At 41.6% G+C, this 12910-nt stretch overlaps 1 protein-coding gene across 1 annotated transcript; it reads right to left on the bottom strand.

Moving 5' to 3' along the window:
• Window positions 1-3168: 3168 nt before the first annotated feature.
• LOC139643820 (mitochondrial adenyl nucleotide antiporter SLC25A23-like) lies at window positions 3169-12677 on the bottom strand. Its single transcript, XM_071519090.1, has 7 exons — window positions 12567-12677; window positions 11804-11962; window positions 8134-8286; window positions 6616-6729; window positions 5181-5348; window positions 4747-4897; window positions 3169-3350 (listed from the first exon to the last, which is right to left on the bottom strand). Exons 1-7 carry the CDS (start codon window positions 12675-12677, stop codon window positions 3169-3171), a joined length of 1038 nt encoding a protein of 345 aa, XP_071375191.1.
• Between the last annotated feature and the right edge of the window lie 233 nt (window positions 12678-12910).

A 12910-nucleotide genomic window follows, 5' to 3' on the forward strand; every position in this document is an offset into this window, starting at 1 on the left:
TAAAACCCCCCGCTGCCTCCCTGTCCAGCTAAGGTTCAAGTATTTGGCTGAAGCTCTAGTCCAGGGAACAAGGTTTAGAAAATGATTCAGTGTGCCACACGTTTAGAAAAATTCAGAAGTCAGAAAAGCAGATGGCTTTGAATATTTAGGACAAACTGTCCCAACAAGTACTCTGCCTCCAAATAGTACATAATGCATGCTTGACACACACACTTGAACCTATTTCCTTGAGTCACGATTATCAGTATTTTCCTGTGTAATATTTACAGTCGGCTGAAGCAGCTCTAAAATGTCTATTCAATGTGTCGATACATTAACCCTTTATATTGAGCTCCTTAAATATTTAATGTCATTGTTATTTTTGCTCCAAAATCTCACTACTTGGTTTGTGAAATGACACTTTTGAGGCTGATGTACATCATTCATTCCAATGAATAATACAACTCCCTCAACAAATTACCACTATGTTCTTATTGTATTTTGTAATTATTCAAATATTATTCAAAAATCACAAGGTGTTCTTTGTTGTTGTTGGTGTGATATAAGGACCTACTCACGACTCGACATGTAAATGATACAATATATATATATATTTTTTGCAAGATATTTATTGCAAATGAATTGACAGGGCTTCATATTCGCAATGTGCAAATGAAGTGCAACACCAAGCCATTCGAACTCCCAAGGTAGTCTGAGATTCTTTTATTTCAAACTGGCCTGAGTTTAGTTAGGAGTGTTAATTTGCATACAAAATGTTAACTAATACTGGCCAAAATGGAACAAGTGTAAAAAACACACCAAGTCCGCAATCGATAAACATCACCACACTCTGTTTTCAGATGCTGCCTCCAGCCTTTTTGCATTTTAATGTAGTTCTATAAGAATTAAGATTCTTCTGTACACAAATATAAAATATAAACTATACTGTGCAAAACAGGGAAGTTGCCGTTTTTTAAAAGTTCATTAAATATGGTTGGTGCTGTGTGCTTTAACCTCAAACCATTGTGTCATTTCACAGTCAAGTAATTAAGAGTATAGAACCAAAACATCAATGAAACCAAACTAAATATCCTCAATTTTGCTTGAAACACTATCCTGCGAAGAATCATTGATATTAATAGAGAACTGAAGACCTTCACAACAAAACCATCAATACCATTTCATGTTTCCTTTGATTTCCCATGGTTTGCACTGAGATGCTGAGGGTGAGAGATCGTCTTTGCAGTATAGAGATGAGCAGCTCTGTCTTCAGTACATACAAAGTCAGAGTCTAGAAAAGTCCAGAAAAGTCCACTGAGAGAAAATCAAAATGCTCTTTCCTTCCTGGTTTGTTAATGTTGTTTTTCAGTCTGGTTTCCACTCCAGTTGGGCTGAAAACCAGCTTCTAATGTAATGAATGTGTGAAATAAGTTGGAAAATACATTCTGTTAAATTCCAGGTATTCCAGAAATTCCATGACCAGTGGGAACCCAAAGTTCATAGAAAGTTATTTTACCCTAGACTCTTCTACCCCAAATCAAACAACCTGTGTACACCCTGGTGTGAACTATTAAAATTGATTGTTTGTTCCACTGTTTGTTCTGGACCAAGTTTAGGACTTTGTTCAAACACATTTACACTGGGTATTAACGCATTGACTGCATGTGACATAATGGTTGTCAAGAAGGACAAACACATATCCTGGAGGAAGTGGTTTCGCCAGCCTTAGACATGACTGGGCCTTTCCTCATCTGCCTTGTTGTGTGAACTAACAGTGTTCTCCATGCTACCGCTGCCTCAGTACTCAGTACCTTACTCATTGTCATGGGAATGCTGACAAATTCTCATTCTCAGTGAACATAGCCTTTGCCTTCAATATATGCAATGTTTTCAGGGTCAGATGGGCAAAGTTAACAACAAATATTACTCAAAGCATTTTAGTTTTACTGTTCTATAAATGAGCTATCCTATACATTGCATATGATGTTAAAAATGGTTTCCCATTGAGTTTGAACACTGAAATGAACCTTTTCTTAGTATCTACTGAACACATCAAGATGATTAGGAACTTGTCTACATCCTCACAGGTGTGAACCCCATCCCTGCTACTGACACAGATTTTGGGTCTTTCTCAATATGCGTTCTCGTGCGTTCTTGTGTCCTCTTTGACACATTTGACGTAATGGTGTACCGACAGCAGAAATACAGTTCCAAAACAAAAGACAGCCAAGGATGGAGCGCTGATGAAGATCCCTGAAGTTTACTTGCCAACCGAGGACGCATCGGGTGGTGACTTGGCGACGAGGACGAACGGGAAGCCCCAAGATTCATTGGGAGAGCGATGCGTCACGCTATAGTCCACAGTACAGAGCCAGTTGGGGCAGCCGGGGAAAAGATCCACCTGTGCGTCTTCACTGACTGGGCAACATCAAGCACACAGCACCCATCTCAAACTGTACAGACCTCTGCGCTTCCATCCTTGAGAAGTTGGTTCTCTCCAGGACAACTTGGGAAGATCGTTCTCCACAAGGACACAGATCTCGACTTGGCGTTCTTGGATTTGATGATCACCAATAGGTTTACTTTCAGTGATTGTGGCTTGCTAATTATCATCTTTAGGGGACAGAATCTACACTTCGAGGAATCAATGTCTTGAGCGTCTAAAGTTCCAAGCCATTGAGGTTCAAGGGGATATGATCCGTATGCATCAGGCTATACCCTTCTCAGGGGTTCAAGGCAACACACGCACACACACAAACACACACTCTCCACACTGTGCACAGCAATATGACTCTGGGTGGTGGAGAGATAGGGAATGAGGAGAGCCAAGGCCCAGTTTTCCTCTCCAAATTCCACCGATGAATGTAATCTAATGGCAAACACCCTCTCTCTTACTGCAGAAGGATTAGCTGGATGACCAGAAGAACTAGGACAAAGCTTCTTGGGGTTGGAACTGGCTGTAGCTACAGGAAGTATACAGCAGTCCAATCCATCTCTGAAATGGATCTCCCTCTTCTTCTCCCCTCTTCCGAAACTTCCTCTCTGTTCCGTTCCTTTCCTCTGAGAGCTGAAGAGCTGCCATTCTCTCCTCCTTTGTCTCTTCTCTGCTTCTTTTCGCTCCGTCCCGGCTTCTTTCAGACTCAAATCCTTCCTCTGCACTCTTCCTGTACACTCATTTCCCTTCTTGGTCTAGGAGCCCACCCCCAGGACTTTCTTCATGTGCTCGTACACCACATAGGAGATGCTGACAGCAGGAATGACTTTGAGGAAGTTGGGCGCGATGCCGCGGTAGAGGCCTGGTACACCTTCGTGGGATATGATGTATTTGAACTGGCCCACCATGGAAAGTTTAGGTAAGCCCTCAGTGGTGGCTGAAGGGAGGGGGAGAGAGGGAGGTTAAAGGGGCAATGAAATGAAAATCCATTGCTTGATCGTTATTATCATTATAGAGCTGAAATGTTGGCTTCCATAAGTAAATGTCCCATTCTTTTCTCTCATAGGGAATTATTGGCCATAACATTTTAACAGTGTGAGGTCATCAGTCAATCTGATTTCAACTTCCAGAGTTCCTTGTGAAATACTACACTACCCACAAGTTACCATTACATAATGTTTTATTTTAGGGACACAAATCAGTAATCACCATTATATTATTATGTTATATTATTATATTTTTTAGTATCACTGGAAATCAAAAACATACTTAGTACACAGTCGTGCACCTTTTCTTTTTTCATTTTTGACAGATTTTTTTTAGGAATCTACTGTTATAAGCTCATGATTCATCTGGTAGCTGGTTGGTTCAGTTCAAAGCTTCAACCTCTTTATATTGGGATTTTCTGACAAGTCTATGGAGAAACTGAATGGGAAATTTACTTCTGGAACTAGGGCCACTGAAAAAGGATGTGGGACATTTCAGCTCTATTTTCTTTCATATCAAACTTGCTCATGTGTATTGCTCTTCATCTTCAGCCGAATTCCCAACTTTCCTCTCCTCCATTTCACTCTCACACACCCTTTCTTTTTCTTTCCTCTCAGCTCTCATCACTCCCTCCCTTATTTACCCAGGACACCTTGTTTGCCTTACATTCAAATGACTATCACCTCTTTCACAATGGACTCCTACCCATTCAGTTGTGTTGTAGCTTAGCTGCCGATGGCTGCTGTGGAACAATTAACTATTGCAAAACTGGATGAAGACTGCACGCAAATATCAAACTTATATGTTTATTTTAGTGGCATAATGCAGAAAAAGGTAAAGATGTTTCATGATCCATTTTGTCCATATATCAAAGTGGATCCTTGTAACAAATGTGAACAGTTACATTATGATATACTGTATGCCTAGAATCATTATGTCCATTATCTGTTGTGACGGAATCGGCTTGATTCAAAATGTGTTGTTCAGGGTTCCCACCACAGCCTTGATGTAAAATTCCTTGACTTTTCCCTAACTTCGCATAAAAAAATTTGAGTACTTCCATGACATGAAAATGTTTTCCTTCCTGCTTTGTTAATGTTGTTTCCCACTGCATCCGGGATGAAAACCACCAATTGATGCAAGGAATGCTAGAAAATACACTCTGCTACATTCCTGTAAAGTGACCAATTTGTAAAATTCCCTGATATTCCATGACTTCCCCAGAGAATTTATCAAATCCCCTGACTTGTCTGGAATAAGATTAAAGATTTCAAAAAGGGAATGCACTGCAGGAAATTAGCAAAAACTCCAATCACAGTGGAATTGTCCTTTAATCTATGCCTCACCTTGGGCCTGCATGCGGGTCCGAATGAGGGCGAGGGGGTAGGAGGCCAGCTGGCCGCAAGTGCTGGAGACGGTACCGCAGCCCAGCAGGACCAGAACTCCTGGGTCCGCCGAGCCTACGCAGTACCTCTGGAGCCAGGCATTCTTCAGAGTCTTGAAGGACAAGGAGAGAGAAAGAGGTTAGAAATTATGGAAGGAGAGTGGGGGCGGAAGGAGGAGTAAGGAGGTGAGTAAAGAAAAGACTTGAACAGGGGAAGGTCGAAAGAGAGTACAGAAATTATACTCTTCAACATAAAGTGGCTCGAGAAAGCATTTCAAGAGTCTGTCAAGGACTTTTCTAAATTGGTTATCTGCGAGTTCTGAGCGGTCATTGCTGTGATGTTTTTGCACTGCACCACTCCACATATACACATACTGTATACACATATGCACGTACCTCATATACAGCCAAGTCGATGCCAGCGTAGGGGATGATACCCAGCGTATTGGGCAGGTAGCCCCTGTAGAAAGCCCGGACCCCCTCCTTCCTCAGGATCTGCTTGGCACAGTCAGCCATACCTGAGTACTGTCCCGTCTTCCTTAACGTAAGACGAGTCTTCAACACCTACCCAGTGGCGGGGGGTGGAAGAGGATAGAAGAAAGGGGTGGAATGAAAACATGGTGAAAAGAGCGAGCAGGAGCGAGCAGTTGTTCTTCAGTTGGACGAAGGACATAGAGGTACTCTTTGCACACACAGAGATAGGGTTGGGAACTGGTCTGTTCAGTTTAGTTCTCTGCAGCACGGCAGCAGTTTCCTTGTAGCTTGTACCATGCCGTGACATGTGGCTGCGACATCCTGGGTTTGAATGTCATCCCCCTCTCTCTTCCCCCTTTCCTCTCTCTCTCCCTCTCTCTACTGTACTGTCCAATAAAGCAGAAATGCCATAAAAAATAATCTTAAAACTAGAAATAACCGCCTCGCGGTTGTATGCCTCCGCCAATAAACTGTTTTATCATTGCAAGGACAGTCTTTATTTATTACCTCCGCCAAGGAGGTTATGTTTTCGGTGCCGTTTGTTTGTTTGTTTGTTTGTCTGTTTGTTTGTCTGTCTGTTTGTCTGTTAGCAGGATTACGGAAAATCTGCTGGCCTGATTTTCATGAAACTTCGTGGAAGGGTGTAGCATGAGCCAAAGAAGAACCCATTAAATTTTGGAGCGGATCCGAACAAGCAATAATAGCACAAACCTTGGCGGAGGTCTGCGCTGTCCCAGTGCCCTTCTAGTTGAACATATATAATTAATGTGATTATCAGGTCGACTTAAAGGATTTTGGTGTCTGCAAAACTAAGTGACAGCACTTCCACCGCTTTTGTAGAATGACCCAAGATCATTTTCTCAGCTACAGTGGTGAGCAAAACATTATGATGTCACACAAGTTGACCTTTGAACTTTTGGATATAAAATGCCATCACTTCATCATTTTATCCTATTAGACATTTGTGCAAAATGTTGTCATAATTAGCGTATTAATTCGCGAGTTATGGCCAAAAACGTCTTTTGTGAGGTCACAGTGACCTTGACCTTTGACCACCAAAATCTAATCAGTTCATCCTTGAGTCCAAGTGGACGTTTGTGCCAAATTTGATTGAAATTCCTGCTCCCGTCTCTCAGAGAACTAAATTAAACACATTGTGCTACCTGACCTTCACTACGTCACATCACAACCTCTCAGTCATTCACACACTCAAGCCCAGATCCACTAAAGGTTTGTGCAGGGGAAGAGTGCTATGGGAACCGTTAAGGAATCGGATCATACAGTAGGAATGGTTAAGGAACTGGCATTGATAGCATCTTACCGTATCCCATCCCTACACAGCGACACACTGACTGACCTCCATGGGGTAGATGATGGTCTGGGCGGTGGCTCCTGCCAGAGAGCCAGCAATAAACCTCTCCTGTACCCTCAAACTGCCCCCCTCTTTACTGCCTCGGATCAGCCACTTGATCTACGGTAACAGCAGAGACAAGGGCATGGGAGGAAAACGGTAGTGATAAGAACCAAGTAACAGTGGGCGAGAAAGGAGTGGGCAAAGGTATATAGAGAGAAATGATGGGGTGGGCGCAAAAGAGAAAGACAGACAGGCGGGTGAAAGGGATGGAGGATGATGAGAAACTGGAGGCAATGTATGGAGGGAGGGATGGAAGAGACGGAGGTGATGAGAGGCAAGATGAGAGAGTGGACAAGAAAAGAGAAGCAGAGAAGGATAGTGATGAAAGAAGTGGTTGGTGGGGAAGAAAAAGAGATAAAAAGAGAGGGAGTGGAGAAAGGCAGTAAATGAGTCAGAGGTAGGTGGAAGAATAATCAATGTCCGGGTATGTGAAAGGCTTTACTTCTCAGACTTTAGTGATTGTGAGTCAATTCCACCTCTTTCATTAGCAGGCAATTAACTACAGTATATACTAGACTTAATAGCTGTGTGCCTCTGAGGTTCAATGTTTCCCCTCTAGACTTAGACTACAACAGCAAACAATAGTCTCAGTGACAGACATCTCTTCATTACAGCTGTTAGAAAAAAAAAACCCTTCTCTACAAACAGCAGAGCACTTTCAACACAAATACCCCTCCCTCCTCCTTCCTGTAAGTAAACCCAGTTCCACCCCACTTTGTCAATAAAACGCTCGAATTCACAAGTCATTCTGGTCAAGTGCTGGGCTTTGTGACAGTCCCATCTATTAGCCTTTAATAATGCATAGGGAAAATTCTTCAATTGTGTGCAGAGCCAGCAGTTCATTACGGATATATTAATGCACTTGCAAATGTTTCTGACTGCATAAAATTGTGTGCCTTTGCTGTTTTAAAATTGAAATGTTTAGATATATTTATATGTTTTTTAACCCAACAGAGAAAGTATTTTAAGGGCAGGAGACTTTGCTTCACTCATTGATTCAATTCATTTACACTTGTCATTTTTTATGAATCATGTCATCTATGTATTTGCCTGGTGAAAAAAAAATCTTTGTCTTAGTAGGAAGGGCTACAATGTGCCAAGTCTTATCATTCTGTATTTCATGCATTCATGCTCATTGCATTCAGGGTTGAGGAATTAATGTTGTAGTTTATTTCAGTTGGATTTTTTGGATGTACAGACAACAATAAAACATTTTCAACCAATCAAATTTAAGTACTAAGAAAGAAGGGGGCGGGAGAATTTGGTAGCTCACTGCAGTGATGTTTCGTTTGCGGAGGATCTTATCGCAGATATTGTGGTGTGAATGCTTGAGCAACAATGTATGGTCACAGTATATAGTTATATTTATAGTTATCGCTCTAGATGTGAAATGGCCTTTAAGCAAACACTCAGCAGGTGAAAGGTTTTCAGTTTGTCATTGACTGCTTTCTATGCACTGACCTGTTCGTAGGCCATGAACTTGATGGCAGATTCAGGGGCAATTTTGAGGACATTGATGCCGTTGCCCCTCCAGAGTGCTAAAACACCCCCCTCCTGGACCATTCCCCTCAGCCCCGACCATAGGTTGATCCCCCGAGACGAGGACCCGTGTACCTAAACACACAAACAGTGCCAGGTTAGCCATGCCATTACATCCATGCAGTCACAACTGCGATGTGAAACAGACATTATAGCCTTCACATGTAAAACCAGATAATAGCAGAAACACTGTGGAACAGTCTTCAACTAGAATCTTGTATGTAAGTCAGTTACATTCAACTAATGGTGAACCATGATCCAAAACAGACAGCATGATAGAAACATCTGAACAAATTTCAGTAATTTAACATTTTAACAATATAATATTCCAAAAATAGCTTTGTAGCCCAGGGTCTCAGAAAAAGGCCAAGTTATAGATTGTGTGACAGCCTTCTAATAGCAGAATTCACATTATAGGTGACTGCAACATAGTTCTATTCATTCAACTTTTCAACTACTTGAAGGGGGATAACACTCATTTTAAGAATTAATTTGCATGCATGTTATTCCTATGGTCTAGGACACTCAATATTCAAAATGTGTTAAAATGAACAATGCTGAACAAAGCTGAGGCAGTGAACTGGGAAAGTAAAGGACTACTGATGGAATCAATTGTTAACTGATTAACTTGTTGGGAATTTTAGTAGTGCTGGAAATTAATAAAATAACCTTAACTAAACCTATAACTAAACTAAAAGTTGAGTGATTTGTATTTTGACACCCTTTGAGAAGAAACCCAGGAGAAGCATGAATCCCCCACTTTATCAGCCAAATATGACTTGACTTGTCAAGCAGGAGAGTCACACATGACTTGAACTAGCATATCAAGTCAAGTTTCCCCACAAGCTGTACTAGTGTGTGCGTGCAACAGCTAGCTGCTTCAGAGCCTTCACAGCATCTATTTCAATACCAGATATAACAGATACCAAGACACTTTAGAAGCAATTGCTAATAATTTATTCAAATGACCTACATCTTGCTGCCCACACAGGCTTTCATTATGGTATCAATCTGCACTTCTATATACAGGAGGTGGACAAAATAATGAGAGAATCATATGAAAAAGGGCTTTAACTTTTAAGTGACTAAATCACAATTACAGAGGCAGCGACAAAGGCAAGCCAAATTAAGCTGAATGCCAATTAGAAGTATGTGTCAGCTTCAAAAGAGCTCTGACAATCACCACATATGTGAGTTTTCAGAGTAGCATGAGTTACAAAGAGGCCAAATAGTTGGTGCCTGAACTGCAGGTGCGTCAGTCACACACACTGCAAAATGATGCAGCAAAGAGGAACAGTCTGGAAAATCATGACAACATTCTGCCAAACAAAGACAAACTGCATCAGCAAAGAGAAACAGGATAGTTGTTAAACACCACAAAACTACAGACTCATAAACGACAAGAATTTAACAAACTCTTCTGGGTCTCAGTCTCAGCTGAAACTGTACCGAGCTTCACCAAGCTGGTATTTATGGCAGGGCTGCCGTTCAGAAACCACTGCTATCAAAGATGCATAGCCTGGTGTAAGCAGCACAAAACCTGGATGCTGTAGCCCTGAGCTTTTTCCTCCATCCAGACGGGTTTACGTTTCACAATGTCTGTTACTAACTGGTGAACATGGTGGGGGATCTCTAATGGTATAGCGCCATCTACTGGGAGTCATTAGGTCTGATGATTGATCTGTGTGGTCATATAATGGCCAAGAAATACAAGGCCATTTTACAGGACCAGGAGCACCTTGAGGTGTTAACACTGTTCCCTCATGATGTCCCCATATTCCAAGATGATAATGCCTCCATACACACTGCTGGTTTGGTGAACAGCAGGATGAAGTCAAACTCCTTCCATGGCTTCCTCAATCAGCAGATCTAAACATCATTGAACCTTTATGGGAAGTGGCTTTCTATCTCCTTCATCCCTCAAAGAACTGGATTTTCCTTCTTGAAGAAAGGTCCAATATCCACTAAAGACAGTTCAGGTGCAGGATGACAGCAGCTTTCAATGTGTATATCCAACATGTTTCTCTCTGCAGGAGAGATTTTAACCTTTCATTTGAATAATTATCAGAGGAGACCTAGACGCTTAAAACTATTCAGTATTTCACAAAAAAATCAGAAAAAATTGTATAGTAGAAATGTGTTTTTTTCTTATCCCATAAATCATCTCACGACCCCCTAAAATTATCTTGCGACCCCCAGGTTGGGAACTACTGCATACAGATAGGTCAGAAAGGCATATTTTAAGTCTCATTGGAAATAACATTGAGAAAGTGGTTAATCACATTTTGACAAGGATTACAGTGTAGAAGCAAAATTTGTAGTCCAAATTTTGTTGATGTATGTACCATTTCTTTTGTTTTAGTGGCAATCTCCTCTAAGGTGGCCATTTCTTTTTTAAAGATTATTTTTTGGGTACTATTGCCTTTATTTGATAGCACACGGTGGAGAATGCCGTGACAACATGGCATGCGCCCCAGCCAACCGAGCCACCAGGACGCCCCTGTAGTCATTTTTAAATACCCCGGTCAGGGTCACTGGCTCTAGACTAGTCCCCCTTTGTGCATTATACGTGGTCTATAACCTCAGACAGACTCCAGGAAGCCTGTCATGCCTGTACTATGTAAGCAGAGAGCTTGGTATGTCACCAACTTGCAGTAGCATATGCGTGCCTTGCGTTAACTATGTACCAGGTCTTATCTGCAGCTGGGGAGCTTCTCACTGCTTTGTCCTTCAGTGTTGGGGCCCCACTGAAGCTACAGTCCAGCCTTTGTTGAAACACCTCTTGCAATTCAGTATCACTCTGTTATGTCCAAGGTAGGCAGGTTGAAACGCGTACACTCAGAGTACCCTCTGAGAATAGAGTTACGGTCATTACCTTTCCAATATACATGTATATAGATTTCCCCATTTCAACCTTTCTGAGATCTAAAATCACAATTTGCACTGTATTCCAGACAGTTTTACTATTCATTATTTGTGGATCTGAGGAATGCCAGCAACTCTTGTTCTGTGCCAGTGTGTGTTATTGTATTATTTTCCTCTGAGGTTGTTTGTTGTTCCTGTTGTTAGGATGGTTGGTATCATTGGTATAACATCCATTGTGATTCTTGCTGTGCATTCTTGCTGTAGATTCATATTCAAGAATTCAGTGTGATTGGATTTGTAACATCCAATCACAAAGTACATAAAGACTTTTGGTAGTTTTGTGCTCATACCTTAAAGGAGGGTTTTAACTTTGTTTGTTTGCTGCTCCTAACCAACTGCAGCAGTTCTCATGAACTAATACTGGAACTGACTTGCATTTTTAGGCCTCGAATGGCATTGTTCTCACCTCGTCAAACAAACCAAACAAAAGAAGTACACACTCCAGAGTTCAAATAAAACACTCTAGACTTTACATGGTGATAACATCACACATTTGAATCTTTCTTCTTGGATTCTTTTTACTGTGAGACAATAAATCCTACAGCATACGGTTAAAATACAGTATATTATTCTGAAATTGAGTGGATTCCCCGTTACTAATTTTCATTCCTGTGTATTGGTAAAATCGACACTGAGCCCTTATCTTTGACTCGGTAGTGAAACCCACCTGCAGGAAGACCTTGAGGCGGTCCAGAGGGGCAGTTCCTGTCCGTGATACTGCCCCTGCCATGGCCCCAGCAACCAGCTGCCTCCACACCAGCCCCGACCGCCGCTCCTGCTCTGAGAATTCATCTGGCACTGTCAGGTGTTCCCCGATGTCAAACACCTGGAGGTCAGTAACATTATAAATCATAGATTACTACACAGCTAATTTTCCAGTGTTAATAACTGTTGATTTATGAATTGACAGATGGGTGTGGACTGATAGAAACACTGGCCTAGTGTTGACTTTTGCATCCTCAGAGTTGAATGAACACTGACCATTTTGCTGAGTAGATAATGTTCACCTTCAACATCTGACACATCTGGATATCTAAACATGAATAAATCATGCCTCACTGAAGCTGCAGCTTGCACGTTTCCAGGAAAACACTGCCTTTGGAAGACATTAGTCTTCTTCTGTTATTACTAATACTGTTGCTAGCAAGCTACTTTATCATCGTTTAGCTAAAGGATGCATGAAAAAGAATAGCCATGATTACAATGATCCAATATCTGCCAACCAAGATCTTGGTGTCTGACCTAGACACTGCAGTATTCATTGCTTAAAATCTGGACATAGTGTTCTTAACTTTTAACATAACTTTTTCATTAGTAAACTGATCACACTGGCTCCTAATAAGCCTCTAACATGCTAAATGAAGACTGACAGAGTACTACGCAGTTTAGGTGTGTATTGCTGTGTAGGTAAACTCTGGGAGGTGACTGACATGGGAGTGTTTCCAGTAGTGGGCAATCTCCTCCATGTTGTGGAAAGGGTTGAACAGGAAATGATCCCTCCACTCATTCCAGTCTATGGTCATGGTGCCATCCCTGTCCATACTGGGAGAATACACACACATACACAGACATACAGAGAGAGAGAGAGAGAGAGAGAGAAGGAGAGAGAGAGAGAAAGAGAAGAGAAGAGAAGAGAAGAGAAGAGAAGAGAAGAGAAGAGAAGAGAAGAGAAGAGAAGAGAAGAGAAGAGGAGAGGGAGACAGAGACTGGCTTTTGTGTTTGCACACTGCTAAGCGTCTCAAATGGAGTCTGTTTTGTCATTCTGCATAAGAGG

Source organism: Centroberyx affinis, unplaced genomic scaffold, assembly GCF_046629955.1.
Source record: "Centroberyx affinis isolate AG114_WGS23_722 - 3 ecotype Tasmania unplaced genomic scaffold, CSIRO-AGI_Caff_v1 ptg000656l_1, whole genome shotgun sequence".
Classification (NCBI taxonomy): Eukaryota; Metazoa; Chordata; class Actinopteri; order Beryciformes; family Berycidae; genus Centroberyx; species Centroberyx affinis.